The 19,495-nt window shown below is 46.7% G+C and overlaps 2 protein-coding genes across 8 annotated transcripts; one reads left to right on the top strand and one right to left on the bottom strand.

Annotated features, from left to right (window-relative positions):
• Window positions 1–410: 410 nt before the first annotated feature.
• Ost4 (oligosaccharyltransferase complex subunit 4, non-catalytic) lies at window positions 411–1,559 on the top strand. Its single transcript, XM_046441458.1, has 2 exons — window positions 411–669; window positions 1,321–1,559. The coding sequence occupies exon 1, from the start codon at window positions 533–535 to the stop codon at window positions 644–646; it is 114 nt and encodes a 37-aa protein (XP_046297414.1). The 5' UTR covers window positions 411–532; the 3' UTR covers window positions 647–669; window positions 1,321–1,559.
• Agbl5 (AGBL carboxypeptidase 5) lies at window positions 1,422–19,404 on the bottom strand. Of its 7 annotated transcripts, XM_046441440.2 has the most exons (16): window positions 19,247–19,404; window positions 17,880–18,146; window positions 17,472–17,643; window positions 16,996–17,159; window positions 16,284–16,461; window positions 15,853–16,031; window positions 14,992–15,448; window positions 14,331–14,500; window positions 13,767–13,902; window positions 12,593–12,795; window positions 11,853–12,067; window positions 4,538–4,693; window positions 3,278–3,390; window positions 2,933–2,979; window positions 2,305–2,438; window positions 1,824–1,955 (listed from the first exon to the last, which is right to left on the bottom strand). In XM_046441440.2, the coding sequence occupies exons 2-15, from the start codon at window positions 18,098–18,100 to the stop codon at window positions 2,390–2,392; spliced, it is 2,460 nt and encodes an 819-aa protein (XP_046297396.1). In that variant the 5' UTR covers window positions 18,101–18,146; window positions 19,247–19,404; the 3' UTR covers window positions 1,824–1,955; window positions 2,305–2,389. The 7 variants fall into 7 exon arrangements, with proteins under 7 accessions (XP_046297392.1, XP_046297394.1, XP_046297393.1 ...); XM_046441436.2 differs by lacking the exon at window positions 2,933–2,979 and having other exon boundaries at window positions 1,422–1,955; window positions 2,305–2,528; XM_046441438.2 differs by lacking the exon at window positions 2,933–2,979 and having other exon boundaries at window positions 1,422–1,955.
• Window positions 19,405–19,495: the final 91 nt, after the last annotated feature.

The following is a 19,495-nucleotide window of genomic DNA, read 5'->3' as shown; positions in this document are numbered from 1 at the left end:
GCCGGGGCAGGAAAGTGGGCCAGAGCTTGCGGGTCAAGCTAAGTCTCCCGCCCGGCCCCGCAGCCGCACCCTCGCCCTAATACACTCCTCGGCTCCAGGGAGGCGGCCACCACAGCTTTGCTAACCACGAGCCCGACCACCCCAGCTGCGGCCAGCTGTGCCACTAAAGCACGAGGCACGCTTCCGCGGCCCCGCCCACAAGCACAGCTGTCAGTCCCACTGCTGCTCCGCCCCCTGCGCGCGCAGAGGGAGCAGACGAGACCGCGGGGCTAGAGAGGTCGTTCCAGCTCGCAGCCTGGCGGAAGTACCTGCTTGGGCTGCAGCTTACGCTACGAAGTTCCGGTCCAAGTCTCCTACCTCCAGCTGGTACGCAGGCAGCGTCGGAGCGGAGTCGAGCTGGTCAGGTGAGAGGCATGCAGGCGCTGTCTCACGGGCCAGCCCCAAGTTGGCTGGGTCGCGGGGGCCCAGACGTGCCCTAGAGAGCGCGAGAAGCGTGCGGACCCGAGGCTCAGTCCCTCCCCTTCTCCGCAGGATGATCACAGACGTTCAGCTCGCCATCTTCGCCAACATGCTGGGCGTGTCGCTATTCTTGCTTGTGGTTCTCTATCACTACGTGGCCGTCAACAATCCCAAGAAGCAGGAATGAAAGTGGCGCTTTCTCCGCCCCAGGTAACGGTCGGGGCTGTAGCGCCCAGCCCCCAGAGAGCTGAGTGGAGAGGACCGCATTAGGGCCTGCAAGGTTCGAAACTTTAAATCCGAAAGTGTCGGGCCAAGCATGAGACAGTCCAGAATTGAGCCCCTTTATCCGCAGAGTACAGTGCTTTGCAGTGCCCTGCTCCTTCCTCCTAAACTTCTCCCTGCGAGGATAGGATAGGATGGGGTGGGGTGGGGGTATATCCCAATCTTCCTCTGTCCCTATCTTCTTGGGTTTTCCAGTAGCAAGTTGCCCAAGTTGGGGGTATTGGAGGCACTGGCAACGGTAGAAGCAAAGGTGCCATGAGGATAAGCGTTCTTAAATAGCCGCCACTTTTCCAGGGTTGTTTAGGCTTCTTATTTAGGTAGAATTTTTTTTTTTTTTTTGAGCGGGTGAAAAATGTAGACTTCTATTTCCATATTCTTAAGCCAGAGTCATTGGTTTAGGGGTTGGGTACTGTAGACCCAAGCTAGAAAGAAGAAAGTGGGGGTGGGGAGCTTGGGAACCAACCTTAAGTTTGGGTCAGAGATGTAAAGGGGAACAGGTTCACTGGGAGTTGCCTCCAGGATTCCCAGGGGAAAGCTGCAGCATTTTCCTTACCTCAGGTCTTTCCCCCTCTTTTCTAGGGTTCCAGGACATAGTCTGAGGCAAGATGGAGGGTGTGAGGGGCCTTCACACTTCACTTCATCCCTTCTACCCATCACAACATACAAAGAAACTACACCTGGATTTTTCCAAACAACTTTTATTTCCTCAAAGTCTTCCTTAACCCTATGGAACAAGAAGCTGCCACTGAATAGGGCCCAGTATAGGGGCTGCTTTTCTACTCCCTCCCCTCCCCCCAATACAAAAATATAGATATATATTTTTTGTGGTCCCGAAATCTTGTGCTGTGGAGGGAGGGAAGGGGTACAGGTCCCTGTTTTGTCCCGTCTCAAGGTAATGCTCTGCAAGGCCTCAGATAGTGGCTGGCATTCCAAAGAGTTATGTTGTAACATGGAATCTGCAGCCCAAGGAGGGGACTATCATATTTCTCACTGTGTTCCCCCACTTTGGGACCGTATCCTGGGCATGGAAGTAAAGGCATTATCAAACCCGGGGAGAAACGGTGAGTGGGGGAGATTTAGGGACAAAACAAACCTCAGGCTGGCCCAAGGGCCCCCTGCTGTAACAAATCCGGGATGGGACATCAGATAGAGTACAGGAAATAGGAGAAAAGGCAGGGGCAGAGCGGGGCCGTGGGGGGCCGGCCTGAGGCATCCTGCAACAGAAAAGAGAGAAGAATCAAGGTTATGGTCTGTTAGCCAGAGGCTGGTAGCTTTAAGAGAAGAGAGGCAGGTTGATGGCTGTACAGAGGTCACATGCTGGAACCTGCTAGCTAGCTCCTAGGCCTTAAGACCCTAACTATCAGTTGTTTTCTAGTCCTTTTAAATAAACACTGGGGTCATGATAGAATAAAAATCAGGGACTAGATGCTTAATGAAAGCACATTCAGTCTTTGGGGTTAAAGGGAGTAGGGAAGGATGAAAATGATCTGGAATGGTAGAAATGAAGATGAGGGGATAGAAGAAATGAGGGAAGGGCTGAGAGAACTGGGTCTAGGTGCTCACCCTGGTATAGCAGGACGGGGTCCCGGCTCTGGCTCACTGCTTTCTCTGGTCCTGGAGATAGGGGATGTGGGGCCTGAAGAGCCTCTTATCCCTCTGCAAGTCGGCGGTGAGCCCCGGCCCAACCTGGGCCTAGCCTGTGTAGACAGGATTAGGCTAAGAGGCTGGGTTCTTCCATGAGCTTTTCTGCTTCTAGGTTTGCCTCTTGAGTTTCCATGCATAAGAGTCTAGTATAGGAGTCAACAGAGGTAGTAGAGCCTTGAATTCCTGGGCATTGTTTCTAGTTGAGAGGATGAGGCAAGATAACAGAACTCCTAGTTTCAGTCCATGACTATGTACTTCAAGTCTTACGTAACTAGCACAAAGGTGGCAGAAGGACCTAGCATTTAGCCTTCATGGGTATACCATGGCCAAGGCCTGCCTGAGTAGAAAAGCACTGTGTAGAAATATGACGGACTGGTAGACCTCCTTCAGGTCCTTCTAGGCCTCAGCCCCTGCCAGAGCAGCTTAAGCTTCACCCATCCAGTCAGCTTCTGCCTGTACCCAACTTTAGCTAAACTAATATGGGGATCTGGACTGACTTGGAAGTGGTGGCAAGGCTGTTCCTAGGAGCAGCAACCAAATGTGTTACCTGGGGAATCCGGGACCCCTCCTGGCGGAAACTCTCCTCGGGCAGGTCTGGGCAGAAAGAGAGGAGAAGCTAAGGGCAGGGGGCAGGGAAAGCCAAAGCTAGCAGGCTGAGGTTGGGGTGCATCTGGCAGGGACAGTGGGGTTGGAAGCAAGCAAGACACCTGGCTGATGGGGATTGGGGTGGGGCCGGGCAGATAAGCACTCAGGCACCAGAGCAGCTGTATGATATGGCTGGAAGTAGAGGCTGTAAAGCAGGGCTGAGCATTTTCCCTCCCACTGCCCCGATGAACAGTGCCTTGATGGGTTCTGCCAGACTTCTTATGATGGGGACCAGAGAAAATGTTACCTGCAATCGAGTCCTGATGCAGGGGATCCGAGCGCCAGCCCCTAGCAGACCTTTCCCAATCACCATGACAGCCTCTGGCTTGTCCCCTGAAGATAAGAGTGAGCAGCTGCTCCCTAAAGAACAGAGGAAACTGATCATCAAGGTAGGGGCTATAAAGAAAGGAGGTAATTTCCTTTAGATCAGTTTCTCAACTTTGGCAGTGTGTGTGTGTGTGTGTGTACGTACGTGTGTGTACACGCGCGCTTTTAGTGCTGGGGATTGAACCTAGGACTTTGTGCATGCTAAGGTAGAACTCTACTGCTGAGCTGTACCCCCAGCTCCCAATCTTCCACTATTGACATTTTGTGTTGGGTAATCCTTTGTTGTAGGAGCTCTTTTGCACATTGTAGGATGATGAGCAGCGTCTACTATATGCAGTTTCCTCCCCAGGCCGCCTCCATTGTTACAACCAAAAAAGTCTCCATGTGTTGCTGGGCAAGATCACCCTTGAGTGAAGCTTCACTCTGGTCCAAGAGGGAGAGCAGAGAACTTTTGACTAGAAGTAGAATCTACTCAAATTTAAGTACTATATAAATTTATAGACCTTGGGGCCACTCCAATCATATATTTAGGCATTTGAGGATCAAGTCCACTCTATCCAAGACCTGGATTGAGGGCTACCCATTGAATTGACAGGTTGGGAGTAGTGGCTCAGGGTAAGGCAGAAATCAATCCCATCCAGTCCTTTACACATCTGGGTCTATAGCTTAAAAGGAGAGTAGATGGCTTAAGTTTTCTGTGGATGATAGGCCACTGCAGTGATGACAGGTGAAAGGCCTATGCTTTTTTTCTTCTCCAGTTTTGTCTTAATGTTGCCCAGCTTCTGGAATCGGGGAACTTGGGTAAGTGGCACTTTGCAGGTAGGAAAAGTCCTCAGGTTCCTCAACTATAAAAATGAGGATTAAATTAGATAGTGTGTATAGCAGTGCCTGGCACAATGTAAACATTCAATAAATGTTATTTTATTTTACAAAGACGACATTTCAGTAAGTCCCAGCCTCCTGTACAAAGGCACAGGTTTAGAGATTTAGGGTACCAGGAGGATAACTGGTGCTCTTGGCTGGAGTGCCTTGTATTATATCAGGTCAAGGGAGCCCAAGTTAGGTGGCAGTGTGGCTGAAGGAATTTCTTCAAGCTTAACTGGGTGCCTGGTCTAAACCCTGGGTGGTAGGGAAGGGAAGAAGCTGGCCAATCCAGATTTCAGTGGCAGTGGGTACAGACCTGATAGACTGAGTGAATTGGGCAGGAGGCAGGAGCCCAGGTTGCGTGAGGAGGCTGGGCCAGTACTAGCAGGAGTCGGGGATGGGGCCAGGCTGCTTGCAGGAGGTCGATGGTTCAGTGGCTGTTGCCTCCGTCTCCTGTCCTGGCTTCGGGGCTCTGAGTGGAAAGGACACAAGCAGGTTAGTCACGCACTATTAGCTAGCCTTCACTGACCTGCTGGCTCCCCTTGGTCAGAATTTGTGTTTGTAAGCTTGTCATCAGACCAGCACCCTTCTTCAGAAGTAACTATACAATGGGTAGAAAGACCTCTAGAATTTATTTTCAGTTATTCATTTCTTGGTCTTCATCTTACCAATTCATTCTTTTGGCAGGAAATTATTGAATTTGGCTTCTAAAACTACTTTCCTAGGTTCTCCTCTTACCTCTAACTGCTCCTCTTCAATTGATCTTCCTGCCTCTTAAATGTCCATGTTCCCTACCATTCTGTCCTTAGGTCTCTCTTGTTCTACTTACTCTTATATTCCCAAATTTCTTTCTAGCTCTTTCTCCTGAAATCCAGCTGTACTTGTCCACTGGACATTTCTACCTGGAAGTCCCCTATGACCAAACCAAAACAGTTTCTCCCTCCCTCATTCTTCTTATCTTGGTGAAAAACCTAGAAACCCTGTTTTATCTTTCTACTCCTCCTTTACATTTAGGTTTGTATTTAGTCAAATCCTGATAGTTCTACCTCTGCATTCATCTGAATTCCTCCTTTCTTCTCCCTTACCATTGTCTAGATACATACAGATCTTTAATTTCCACTCAAATTTTATTTCCCTATTGGTTTCCTCAGCTTGAATATCTTTCTTTTTACCATCCATCCTTCACATAGGTACCACAAATTACTTTTCTAAAACAGAGACCTGGTCAGAAATCACTGTGGCTTAGGCAAGGGGAAGTACTGAATGTCTTTTAAAGGATAAAGTCTAAACCTTTTTACATGGCCCATTCAAAACTCTGCCCAGTGTTGTTCCAATCCACATATCCTTCGTACAATGCTGACCATCTGATCTCTTATACCCTTTGCTATAGCTCCTGCTGCTACTATTTGTGTAGTTCCTCTAGAATTTCTTTCCCTTTCTAGTGAAACCGACCATCTTCCCTGTCCCATCTCAAATGTTGTCTCTGTGAGGCTCCTTGACAATTAGAGAGTTAAAACTAATTGTTCATTGTCCTTTGTTCAATGGCTAGTTGTTCATGGATTCATCATCGCTTGGAGTTTAAAAAATACATTTATACTCTGGGGCAGCCCTTCCTAAGGCTGGATCCTTACTGCTATCTGTTCTGAAGGGTAAGGTCCCAGTGGGACAGATGGAGAATGGATGGAGTAGGAGGCTTGCAGATTCAGTAGGTACTTCCTCATCACAGAGGGAAAACTGGTGCCAAATACTTTTTTTTTTTTTTTGGTAGTAATGGAGGTTGAACCCAGGGCCTGGCACATGTTAGGCAAGCATTTCACCACTGAGCCATATCTCCAGCCTCCCAGGCCCCCAGTACTCTTGAACTTCCAGAACCAAGTTTGGTGAGTTACCAGCATGCCAGTGCCCTAACACGTGTTGGGTGTGAAAAGCCTCTGATATAGGAAGTAGGCGACCTCAGCTTCATCTTGTCTAGCTGCAGTAAGCAATAGTAACAGGCAGTATCATGAATACTTCTGAAAGTTTTCCAGATTAAAAAAAGAAGAAGGGCTGGGGTTGTGTGGCTCAGCGGTAGAGCACTTACCTAGAGTGTGTGAGGCCCTAGGTTTGATTCTTAGCACTACACAAAAACAAATAAAATGAAGTTACTGTGTCCAACTACAACTAAAAAATAAATAGAAGAATTAAAAAAAAGCACAAAGATCTCAGAATGGAAATCATTCTAGCTATGTGAAGTTTTGCTGAGGCACTAGGTGCCAATTAAGATTCAAGGTGCGTACTCATATAAGAGTCAAAAACAACCAGACCTTAGAGGCCTGTTTGAGAGTTGGCACAGAGTTACCAACATAACAACAGAAGCCAGAGAGACTTAGCTACAGTCAAATAACCTGAAACATTAGCCACCACCAATGACTTAAGAGATACTCTAAGGCCAAGACTTGGGTAATGCTGTGATTAAAACAAACATCAGAATAATGTAGGTGTGTAGGTGTCAGTGCATAGTAGGCAGAAATAATGAAGTTGATTGAGGAAATCACAGATTTGTAGACAATCTGAGAAATATCTATACAGAAAGGCATGCTGAAACCACGTTAAGAGATGAACTCTCCCCCTTTCTTGGGGTGGGATGAGAGACTTCGGGACATTATTGGTTATAGTAATAAACTGGACGACACTTAAGAAGTCGTGAAGCAAAATAGGCAAATGATGTAAAAATTGCCAATGCAAAATGGAGAAGGGATCATAGGAAAGATATTAAGGTTGTAACTCAGGAATTCCACCCCAATCAGGGTTTTAGAATGGGGACAAGGTCTGATTTAGGGGAAAGGCTTGCTCTGAAAGTATAAGGTATTTAAAGGTAGCATTTCAACCAATCTTCTCTTAAAAGACTGCCTCAAGACCTGGCCAGGATTGCCTATAATTTGTTAGCGCACACAGTTTCTAGTGTTTTGACTCTTGGCCCCTACTGTAATCTAGGCCTACTTAGTCCCTGTTGAGATAAAAAGGAAATGGAGGAGCCCCAATTCTATATGTTTTGGTTCTATAGAACAGCAGCTTAAGGCTGAATGCAAGAGTGATATATGATCAGCTGTGTGTCCAGAGGTTATAAGATATTTTATGGAATCAGCCAGAGGTTCCATGTTGGGGTGGCAAGACAGTCCAAGGGCTAAGGTCTGAGGGTTGAGCCAAACTGATCTCACCTTGTGAAAGTTAAAATGGATGTTCTAAAGTCTCAATTTAGAATAGGAGTTAGTTGACTTGTGCCTATACCCTGTTTCATCTCTGCAAAAATCTTTAGAACTGTCCCCCATGGAATACCCCAGATCTTATTAAATCCCTGGGATGATCACAGGCCTGGGTTTTGCTCTCAATTAAAGTTTTTATTCATTCAAAAAATATTTGCCTTCTACCTAATAAAGAGCTAGGCACAGTGCCAGATGCTAAATAGATGTGTTGGGAGATATTTCTTGATACTATAATTTACAGTGGTAAACGTAGAAGTGGCAATGGCAATGTAGGCACTAAGTCCTGTTGACTCCAGGGAACCTCTACTCACTGCTGGACATTAGCTGCTCTACCAAAAATTGCCTATCAGCTGAGCAAAGGCATTAGAGATCAGCAAAGAGTTCTGGTAACCTCAGGTTTAAATGACAGGTGGGAGGGATAAGAGCAATGGTGGTAGTGACATCTGAAGGCTCCTGCTTTTATACTTTAGCACCTTGTCTTGTCATACCAGCATTCTGCTGGGTAGGCTGGGGAGCCAGGAAGGAAGTTCCAAATTGTTGAATGAGACTGTTGCTGGAACTCCGGGCTAGGACTAGAATAAAACAAGTGAAGCACCTAGAATGCAAAAGTGAAGAAGGCACCTGCACAGCCCTGAGAGTGAGTACCTGGGTGTCCTAGGTATCTCACCTGCCTCCCCCTAGTCTTTGCCCTACTTTAATTCATATTTAATGGATATAAGGAAAAAAATGTTTTACCTCCCCCACCCCAGCCCCAGCAGGCCCTTCTTTAGCTCTGTACCTGCTTTTGCAAGTTATCTTGAAGGCTTTTGATTTCTCTCAGTTCATCACTGCATTAGCTATTCTCCAGTGACAACTACTTCCCCTACATCAACACAGCAATCTGAGAAGGTGGTACTTCAGAACATGTTTTGCGGCTAGGGAGAACTAAGTAGAGAAGATTCTGGCACAAAAGTCAGAGGATGCTCGTAGCTAATGTTTACTGAACTTACAACCTTCTGTTCCAAGGCTATTCCTGTTTGCCCCAAGTTGGCTACTAGTTGGCCTTCTAAAATATTATCTCCCAGCCTCCAGACAGGACCTGTCAAACTAGTGCCCTGAATCTCTGCCTTAAGCTCCTGGTTGAGCTGCCTTGATCTTTTCTGAGATTCACTGGATAGCCCAATCTTGTACTTGTTTTAGCCAATAAGGATAGTGAATTAAATGTACAGTTAAGTATATTTTTCTTGAGATACTGGAGATTGAACCCAGAGCCTCATGCATACTAGGGAGGTGTTCTACCATTTAGCTACATACCAAAGCCCTTTTATTTTGAGACAGTGTCTTGCTAAGTTTCCCAGACTGTCCTGGACTTTGCAATCCTCCTGTCCCAACCTCCAGGTAGCTGGGATTATAGGCATGTGCCACTGCATCTGGCTGAGTGACATAATTTTTATCTATTAGTGGAAATTTTCTTATAAATTCACATGTCAAAAAAAAATCCTTTTCCAAATCAATTCTAATTTAGGGTTGAAAGTGTAGCTCATTTATAGTTAAGATTTCTAAGATATGGGGGTTATGATCTTTCTAGATGGGAAAACAAAATATAGCTAGATGTGGCAGAGGCCAGAATACCAGATGTTTGGAGCAGAAGTGTCACAAAGTGACAGGACAAAGAAGTTTTCCCAAGAGTTGGTTGAAGATACCATGTCCAAATGGCACATCAGAATGTGGCCCCTATCCCAGACTAGGGTCAGTCTTCCATCTTGCATGCTTAAAAGATAAAGCAGCAAAAATCACAGTACCAGCAAATGTCCAGGGGAACAGAGTCAAAATTCCTGGGATCTCACCTTTCAACTCCTTACAGTATCCCTGTTTGGTATTATTAGTAACTTATCTTGATTCTTTGATTGTATAGTTTCCTAATTCTTAGAAATATTTGTGCAAGTCCCTGGGGTGTCTCTGTACTGGTACTCTTTCTACTTCTAAGCTCATTCCCTGGGGAAACATGCCTTCTCCCTTGATTTTTACGTGGCACCTATATGTGGATCACTCCTAGACCTTCAACCCCTTTGGCTCACCTTTTCTTCAGTCCTTTTCTGCCTGCAGGGCATGTATGTGTATGTATGTGTGTGTGTGTGTGTGTGTGTGTGTGTGTGTGTGTATATATATATATCTCCTAAGGCATCCAAGCAAATCTGAATTAGATCACTTATCACCCCACCACTACCAAAACAATGTCTTAAATGCCACCCTTACTTCTTCCTTTAGCATGTATCCTTGAAAGCCTCATAGTTCCTCTCTACCCAGGAGTACTGTTCCTGATCCTGACTGTCATTTCTCATTTTTGGAATGTTTTTATCAAACCATCTACTACTTGTTCTTCAAAACTATTTCTTAACTGAACATTCTTTGGTTAATTACTCGTGTTAATCTACCATAGTAGCTCTAAATGTCCTGGATGTTTATGATGTGAGTATGCTTTTATGTTGTATTTACTGTCCTGTTTGCTCTGTTAAGTTCCAAGTCAATCAGCTAGGAATTATTTAGTACTGATGCTGCATATTTTCCATTAGTTATCTGGTGAAATAACAGAGAAATAGAATACACATCCCTCACCCTCATGGAGCTCAAAAATGTTTTGCATTGGGAGGGGAACTCGGAGGATGTCAATAGAAAACTGACTAAACACTGCCTAGAATCCTCCAGTGACAACCTAAAAAAGGCCTTTTCTCTTTGTGGTCAGAGGATAATTTATGATGCTGATGAAGTAATACCCAGGAACCCTGAGTTATGAGCTAGGGAAGGCTGACCAAAAAAGAAAGGAAAAGAAAACAGAAGAAAAATTTCATCCAGATTTAACATGGGAAATTAGTTACAATGGAGCATGCAAATGTATCAGCTGGAATAACTCTGCCACTTAATAGCCCTGCAATCTTGGACACTCTTCAACAGCCTAAGTTTCCTTATCAGAAAAATGGAAACATCACTCATCCCACAGGTCCTCATGAGAACTTCATGAAATTATATGAAACTCTCTTGTTTTCTATTAAATACAGTTTAAACATAAGATATCAATATTAGTTTAATACTCTTTCAAATACAGTATGCAAAGTAGTCTGTACCAATGAAGACAGAATCTCAAAGAACAGGGTTTGGAATATAAACTGGATGAGATTGAATATCAGAATTCATTTTTGGGGGGCCACTGGGGATCAAACTCAGGGACACTTTACCACTGAACCATATCCCTAGCCCCCCGCCCCCCTTTTTAAACTTGGAGACGGTCTTGCTAAGTTCCTTAGGCCTTCACCAGGTTGCTGAGGCCGAACTCGAACTTGCAATTCTCCTGCCTCAGCCTCCCAAGTGGCTAGGATTATAAAAGTGTGTCACCACAACTGGCTCAAGAATAGAATACTATAATGGTCAAAACTGGTAAAGGCCATTGCTATTATAATGGTCAAAACTGGTAAAGGCCATTGCTCCCTCTAGCTTCTCTGCAGTCAGATTTACAGCCACTGACCCAGTGCATATCACATCTGTTCAAAAGCTAGGTTGCAAACTGAGAGCAAGGATATGCTAAATAAGGATGGGTGTAGGTAAAAGATCACCAAAGCACTTCATTCCAGCTTACAGGCCTCCATATTTAGCCAACTTCTGTAACCCTGATGGCACATACAATACTCATATGATATATAGCGTTATTTGGGGGAAGTTGCCCTATTACAATCTCTCCCCCTTCACAATCCAGCTTACTTCCAGTCACCTTCTCTTTTTCTCTGTGTAATTTTCTGTGGAAAAATACACAGGAAAAAAAGAATCTTTCAGGCAAAACCGAGTGGTAATGATGCAGTTGAGCATTGTGACCACTGATAGAAAGGGCTAGATACTTGATTTGTGAGCCTAGAACAGAAGCTTCTGTAGTTTGTTCCATTTTTCTTTGAAAGAGTTGGAATCCTTATATCACTTTCTGAATAAGCTCTGAAGCCAGGACAATTTCAACCCATAAAGACCACAACAGGATCTTCCATCTTTATAGTGCTGCAATTTGGATTCTAAGGACATTCTTCTGTACTGCTCCCAAGAAAATACAATGATATTGTCTTTGATGTGGAGCCTCAATGTCTGTGTTTGGCACTGTTTCAACTAGTGTTTTGTCCTTGGAAACTTCCCCAGCTCCTAACGTGCTGAAGCCCAGATCCCCAGGTTTCCCCGTGGCCACATGTAACATCCTCTGGAGTCATGCCGCAGGGAACACGAAGGTCGCAGGAGAGGTTGTAGATTCTGCTACAGACTAATTTTATTGATTCACCCCTTGGTCCTGGGCCAAGTGTATGTCTTCAAGCTCTCATTTTCCCCAGCAATGTCCCAAACAACCGAACACCTGCTGCAGGGGCTCCCAGACTGGCTTACCTCTGACAGGACCCAGCACCCGGTGGTTGACCTTTTGGGTGCTAGAGCCCAGGCCTGGCAGCCCTGCAGGCCGACTGCCATGAAAAGGAAAGCTGGGGGAGTTCTTCATCTGTGGAGAATTCTGTTGGCTGCTGCTGCTACCACCAGCACTTGTGCCAGTGCTAAAACTTCGTGCCCGGCTCAAGGTGTTTTCAGAGCAGGAAATGGGCAATACACTGCAAAGAAGCATATGCCAGTCAACTCTGGGCCAGGCTTTCTCAGGGCTTTCCCCAGGGTCTGATGTTCAGTAAAACTTTCACCTTGGGGTAAAAGAACTCATTTAAAGGAAGAAGGGAGGAATTCATCTCCATAGATGAGATATTTAACCTGGGGCATACCAGCTAATAGCAGGGCTGTCCTGAGCAGCTTTATCTCCCAATGGATTCCCCCTACAGCCCTGGAACTGGCCCTTCCACTTCCTTCAATCAATCATTCACCACTTTTGAAAGTTTAGAGCAAAGTTCTATAATAGGGAGTCCCTTGGCCTGATTTTCAGGTCTCTTAGAAGTATGTAGCTCCTGGTGAAAGGGAAGTGGATCCCATCTCAAAAAAAAAATGATCTTGCTAATTCTAATTTACCCAGAAAATTCTCAGCATGTGGTACTTTTAGAAAGAGGGAAGGAATACAAATCCCATGGAACTCCTAGGTCTAAAGCCTTGCCCACTCTCCTGCCCTCTCCCTGCCATGCTGCTTGTCTTACTTGTTACTTTTGGGTGGAGTTCGAGAGCCTCTCTTCTTGCTGATGCCCATGTTCACAGTGCTGCTGAGGCCTCGGGTGTTTCGTACATGCTTTAGCATCCAGGCCCGTAGGTTAGTGAGGCTGCTGTGCTCTGACAGCACAATTCGTGGCCATGGATTACATTCTGCCATGTCCAGAGCCGCAATGGCCATAGCTCGTCCCACCTGTGGGGGATTCCAGTTTCGCTTAGCATCTTGGACCCCTAATCCAGGCTGCTATGTGGGGTGGGTTACATAGCACAAAGGAAGGGAAGAAGAGGCCACTGGGTACCCTAAATTTTGTGCCTAGATGTTCCCTAACCATTGACTATTTTAGGACACTCATCCATTTTAATAATAAAGGGAGATACTAGGGATTCAACCCAGGTTCACTAAGCTACATCCCCAATCCTTTTTATTTTTTATTTTGAGACAGGGTCTCACTCATTTGCTGAGACTGGCCTCAAACTTGCCATCCTCCTGCCTCAGCCTCAGTCACTATGATTATGGGCATGTGCTACCACATCTAATTCCATAATTAATTAATTAATTTTGGTACTTGGGATTGAATCCAGGGTACTTTACCACTGAGCTATATCCCCAGTCCTTTATTTTTTTAAATTTTGAGACAGGGCCTTAATTTATAAATTGCTGAGACTGGCCTGGAACTTGAGATCGTCCCACTCCAGCCTCCCAAATTGCTGGGATTACATGTGTATGCAACCACACCTGCTGGGACCTCATTTATTATGGCAGGGGCAGATGTGCTTTCTGGCTCACACAAAGGATTCTATTAGAAGGTGTTAGAATTTCTTTTCTAACCTGAAGCTCTTTCTACTCCCTTTGAATGCCCTAGAATAAGTAGTCACCAAGATCATAATAGTGGGGGTACTTTTGAGCCCAGGAGTAAATAAACCTTCCAACAGAATGAGAAAGATCAACTCAGAGGTAAAGAATCTGACTCAGATGTGCTAGAGGATTCTCTGTTCATCCTCTCAATACCCTTACAGTCTATAGGAGCCATGCTCCTATTAACACAGTGATGAGATGATTACAGCAATGAACATCTCTGTAGAGGACCTTAGAGTCAGGTAACAAGAGGGAAAGTCTTTCCAGGTTTGAGGTTCCCCTTTCCCACTTATGCCAAGGATTCATACCTGCTCAAATAGTTCCACAGTGTATCTGGAAGGGAAAGCTGGCGGGGGAGGAGGGCTGGCACGCCCATTGTCGTGGCAGGCAGCAGGGATGCTGTTTACTGAGCGTCCAGTGTTGTAGTTGCATTCAAGTGTGTAGCTAAGACACAAAGACCTTTATCAGTGTCCTGCCTGAATGGATATCATGACAACTACAGGGGCCAGCCCTGTGGTCTAAGAAGATAATTACTTGGAAAAAAGTGAACACAAGTAGAAGGTGCTAACAACCCCTAGCAACTAGCTATTTACCTTGGCACCACACTATGTACCCAGTAAATCCCAGAAAAGGAGAGTCCTAGACTAAAATAATCCTGCTGATTGTAAGGCTCTCTTTTGAAAAGACTTGGATAGTCCTGGCCCCCTCAGGCCCTAAGCTGCCTATTATTTTCTTCATTTTGCTGCACTGGGACTGAACCCAGAGCACTAGGCATGCTAGGCAAATGCTCTACCACTGAGCTACACCCACAGACCCAGGGAATTTTCTTTAGGGAAGCTATCTCCTCAACTAAATACCAGTTTCCACCCAACCTGTGGATTATCCCTGAGGCCTTGTAGATTGCAACACGACCGCTTCCCTCTTTGGATTGGCCATCTCTACGGTCTCGAGCGTACATATTTTTCTCTGAGAAATTGCAGCCCTGGAAGTCAAAGTGGGCTGAATTCAAGGAGATGAGCTTTGGATATAGCATGTTTTCCACCTGTTGAGGGGAGAAAAATGTTCTTAGAAAGAGAGACAGAAAGAAGGGACAAGGGGCAAAGGAGAGATGGCAAGATATGGCCATGTGACTCATACACAGCAGATATCACTATAACCCTAAAACCATCAGTAGCAATTAACATTTTTAAAATTTTCAATGTTTGACATTATTTCTAGGTGTTAAGAAGATATAATTCTATCACTTTTAAGTTCTAAGTTTCTTTTCTCCAATAATGCAAAATTTTCCTTTTCTCTTGGTTCCCCAAACTCTTAAGACTATGATGCTGACAGCATGACCCTCACTCAAAGGCATGATTTAATGGGATTTAATGATACAAGGCCCCGATGCTTATTCTTCTTGGCTCTTTGAAGTTCATATAGAGGCAGTCTGTACAGTACTTCCTGTCAGGCTATGTTCCCTCTCTGTGGCCTAGCCTTTATTTTATAACTACAATGATTCCCACATTCACATGACATCCTTAGGACTCCTACCTGGGTGCTCTCATCACTAAAGCTGTTTCCGTACATGAAGCAGCCCCTTTTGGAAGCATGTCCGTGCAGGTCCACATAGTAAGCAACACCACTCTCTTTGGGGGGAATTGTGTCAGGGGCTGGTGCCTCAAGTTCAGTAGACTGTTCTGGCATAATCCACTCACTGTTGGCCTTCTGTTCCACTGGCTCTGCCTGGATCCAGGTCTCAGGGTTATCACTGTCAGATAACTGTCCAAGGCGACTTTCATTGTGGAGATTGTTGGCTTTCTCAAGATCAGAAAGAGGAGCATCACAAGGGAGGCGGGGACTGGGCTCGTGTTCAGAGGAACTCTGGGAGTTCAGACGAGAGTGCACATGGTGGTAAAGAAGCACAGCTTTAGCCCCAAAGATGGCCGGGTGCAGGACAGCATCAGGCTTCAGGTACTGACGGTTCAGATTCACTCCCCGTGAATCAGTGCTGTAGGAAAACAGGGACTGAAGCAAGGTCTAGAGGCCTGAGCCAGTGGATGACAAGGAGACTAAGAGATTGACTTATCAAAGAGAGGCTGAAATTGTGCTAGGAAAGAATTACAGACAGGACCCCTCACTGACCTGATGTCAACCTAAGATACCAGAGAAACCTAAGGATAGCTCCCTCCACCCAGATAGGCCTGCACCTATCCTAGTTTTGCTCCTTCCTAGGAATGCCACTAGATGAAATTCCCCTCTCAGGTCTCTGGAACATCAGATGGGCCTGCCCTTGTTAAGGCGCAAGAGGATTGGGAATACAGGAGAAGCTAGAAGGTAGCAATCTTTCACTGAGGAAAAAATGGCATATAGGAGGACTGGGAGCAATCCAGAAAGGATGGGGAGACTACTTACCGGTAGTGGCCCCGGACCACACCATCAGGATTCAACATGGGAATCAGCTTAAATACAAAAAGGCGGCGTAGGGTTTGGGCCCGGGGGTCATCGGGTCGAAGGATGAAGTCTAGAAAGCCATTGAAGACAAAGCTAGATGGAGTCTCCCCAGGGTGTACTCTGCTGCTTAAGAAGAAGATCTGAGGTGGAGAGGAGAGCAGACAGTTACACTATGGTTCCACTGACACACATCAGGAAGGAGTGGATGAGGCAGAAAAAGCCACTGGACTGCCAGCTGCCTGGGTCTGCAAGTGAAGCAGCAGCTGTCACCCTTGCCTTAGGCTATAGGCTGAGCTAGGTCCAGGATGCCTAGAGAAAACAGCTTTCAGCTAGTCACAGTGTCTGGAGCTACAAAAAGGGCAAAGAACTGCCTTTATGCTCTCCCCACTCACCCTCTTGCCTGTAAAACGGAATGGTCGGGGGGTGCTGGTATCAGGAAACAGCTGCTCTAGGCGGGGCTCTCGATCTTCTCGAAGCCCATGGCAGGAAGTGATTGTTAACAGATCTACACGAAGTCCATCCAGAGAATAGCAAAGGAGCTCCCGGTGGTAATAGATGGTATCCAGGGGGCTGCAGGAATAAAAATAATTATTCCAGAAGTTCCAAAAGATCTAGCAAGAGGTGGGCCTCATCACCAGCCCAGATTTGTAAAATCTGGTCCTTCATCCTAACCTCTTGGCCTCATAGTCCTTTCCTTCACACTAGGATTTGGGTGGGTTTAGCATTGCTAGGATGCAGACTACAGGACAGTGAGTTTATTGGTTTTTTCCCCAGTTAATGTCTCCTTAAAATAGAATACTTTGTGTAGACAGAGACAGTTGCCCTCTGGGGGAACAGATGAGCAATGGTAGTGCTGGTTAAATCACAGATAATTGATAATTGAGCACTAGGATAGTAAGAGACTTGAACTGGCAGGAAGGAGTGGACTAGATGGGATATACTGAAGTCAAGATCACAAGGAAACACATTTTTCAAAGGTGTCCAAAGTCCCACATTCTGTACAGAGAAAAGACTGATGAAGTTTTGGTGCAGAGATTTTAGGGTAAATTCCAGAAATAGCAGAGATGTAGGATGGTGTAGCAGGAGTAAGAATGGGGTTGGCACCTGTTATGGGTAGGGTGGTTCTCCAGAAAGCGCTGGTCTAGTTGGTTTAACAAATCCTGGCAGTCACTGTAGGAGAAGGGGTAGCAGAAGGCGAAGAAGGTGGTGGCCCCACGGCCCTCCACAAAACGGTGAACAAAGGATAACACAAACTGTGTCTCTGTCATCTGAGGAGCAGAGAAAGAAGAGGGAGGAGCAACATGCCATTTGTGTCAGAACTGAGCTCCTGTTGGGGCACTAGGAACTGACCTTACACTCTTTTCACCTCTACCAACTTCCTTCCCTCCCTCTGATACTTTCCATTAAGACAACCAGCTCCATGGGGCTTCCAAAGGCAGGGGCTCACCTTAGCAGTGTAAGGAAAGCTGACACAGTAACCTGGGGTCCCACCTGCCTACTACTCTCTACCAAGAGCGAATTTATTGTTTACTTTCCTCTACTAGCACCCAAGTCCTCTTTCTTCTTCATGGAGAACTTACTTCAAAGGTGGGCCGGTCTCGAATGCGTTCCCAGCGTGGCCGGTAGGGCAGTGTGCGCACAAAGGGGGCCATACCCTGGGAATAAAGTTTGCTTTGCTTGTTCATGTTCATAATGTTGATCTTGATGAGTTTCCCTGGAGTTCCTCCCCGGACACTGAAGTAAAACCATGACCTGAGGGCCAGAGGAGAGAGAGGTCATTATATTTGGGAGGTTGGAGACAGGACATGGTGGGAGCCCTGGAGCACACCAAACTGGGAAATGGCTATTTAGCAAGGAGGGGAAGAGGTGAGGAGGGACTGGAAGAGGAAGGGTATGAACAAGTAAGTCAAATGGCCTCCAACTGAAGCATGGATTTGGGTACCTGAACATGCCTTTTCTCCTTCCACCCTCCGATTCTTTCCTCATACCTGTTCCCGTTCTCAAATTCGGTTTCAGCACAGTCTGGTCGGGTCCACACGTTGAACTCGTAGTCAGGGGAAGAAGCAATGCTAACAGTGGGGGCCGATGCCCCTCCTCCTACTCCTACTCCTTCCCCATCACTAGACACAGATTCCACCTTTTCCACATGGGCTAGGTTCCCTGAATCAAAGCGAGAACTGAACAGCAATCCCCCACAGCGCAGCTCCATGGTGGGGCTGGGAAAGCATCCTTTTGCCCCACTCTGGCCCTGAGAGCTGGGGAAAAGAGGGTTGGGGTAGGAAGGGAGAACAAAAATTAAACAAGATTTTTTGGGTATCTCTGGATAAGTGAGAGCTGTTCTTAGGGAGTGTCCTGTGAAGCAAAATGCTCGCTCATTAAAAAATGTGAATGTGACCTTCCAGCAAGACCAAGAGAAAAACAATACTCTACCCCACGCTAAGGGTTATGACTGACTTAAAGGGATCCCATTTTGCTATAATGCCCTGTTTTCAAATCAAATAAATACGCAATGGCTAAAGTGTTGAGACTAGAGCAAAGCTTTTTTTGCAGTCCAAAGAGTAGAGACTGAGAAATCAGATTTCCCAAAACTAGCCATTACACACTTCCCCACAGCACATGGCCATCTTTAGAGATGGCCATTCTGGACCTATTCCAGGAGAACCAAAACTCTTATGTTTGAATGACTGGCTCCCTCCCTTTGCTCCTGTGTCCTCACAAGTACCGACCAGAATTCTGCTGTTGCTTTCCTGGGCCCTGAAGGGCTGATTCGTCCCTTTTTTCTTTTCTTTTCTTTTTTTCTTTTTGCTCCTACTCTATGCCTATTATGGATGAAAACTATAAAAGCGTGGTCTGTGCCAAGCCAAAGGAAACTGGGCAGATGCCACCTGCTCACCTAGAGCCCTCAGCTCAGCTCCAGTTAAGGCACGGGTCTGTTTCCATTTTTTGCCCTGTAGACACTGGAACCCCTGCAAAAGCTACCCTGGTAGTTGTGGGTCAGTAACGGGTGTCCTAAACACTGCAAAAAAAGCTGGGCTGGTAGAGTCCCACCTGGGGGCAAGGGGTGGCTTCGCGACCCCCGAACTCGGGAGGTCCCTCACAATGTCGGGCTTGCCCTGTTTGGAGAAACTGGAACGGTTGAGACAGACACACTGGAGGGGGTGGGAAGGCACGGCCTAGGGGTCAGAGGTGAGGCTACAGAGGGCAGGAGGCTGAGGACGGCCACCCGGCAGCTGGGCAGGCAGGGGCGGGGTCGCCTGTCCCGGCCAGGCCGGGGGCGGGGTGGCCTTCGAGAGGGGCTCGGGCTGCAGGGGCTGCGAGAAGGGGGCGGGGCCGCAATGCACGCAGAGCCCCTCACCTCTCTCCGGGCCGGTGCTCCCGCTCCCTCTCCCGCTAGCGAGGCGGCACCTCGGGCCCCGGCACCCGGGTCCTCCACCCAGGACCCAAACAAAACCCGAGTGCCGCGGTGCCGGGACCCCGCACTGCCAGGAAACAAGAAGTCTCTCGCCTATTGGCCGCGGCTGCAGCTGGCTACCCGCCCAGTAAAGCGCACTGCCATTGGTCAGCAAGCAGGGTTCCGCGCACGTTAGCGGGTACCTGCACCAGT

The sequence above is a fragment of the Marmota monax genome, unplaced genomic scaffold (genome assembly GCF_021218885.2).
Source record: "Marmota monax isolate L192 unplaced genomic scaffold, Marmota_monax_Labrador192_F-V1.1 WCK01_AAM20220418_F8-fsc00010, whole genome shotgun sequence".
Taxonomy (NCBI): Eukaryota; Metazoa; Chordata; class Mammalia; order Rodentia; family Sciuridae; genus Marmota; species Marmota monax.
Note: the sequence above shows the minus strand (reverse complement) of the source record. Positions and strands in the feature narration are given on the sequence as shown.

What these genes read in the sequence shown, in the direction of transcription:
- Agbl5 (XM_046441436.2), bottom strand. Translation starts at nt 18,100, where the DNA reads ATGGAGCTGCGCTGTGGGGGATTGCTGTTCAGTTCTCGCTTTGATTCA. An exon ending in GAGACCGGCCCACCTTTGAA is followed by an intron (nt 17,160 to 17,471) that starts GTAAGTTCTCCA and finishes TCTGCTCCTCAG; the next exon opens with ATGACAGAGACACAGTTTGT. An exon ending in TCCGTTTTACAGGCAAGAGG is followed by an intron (nt 16,032 to 16,283) that starts GTGAGTGGGGAG and finishes TCTCCACCTCAG; the next exon opens with ATCTTCTTCTTAAGCAGCAG.
- Ost4 (XM_046441458.1), top strand. Translation starts at nt 533, where the DNA reads ATGATCACAGACGTTCAGCTCGCCATCTTCGCCAACATGCTGGGCGTG.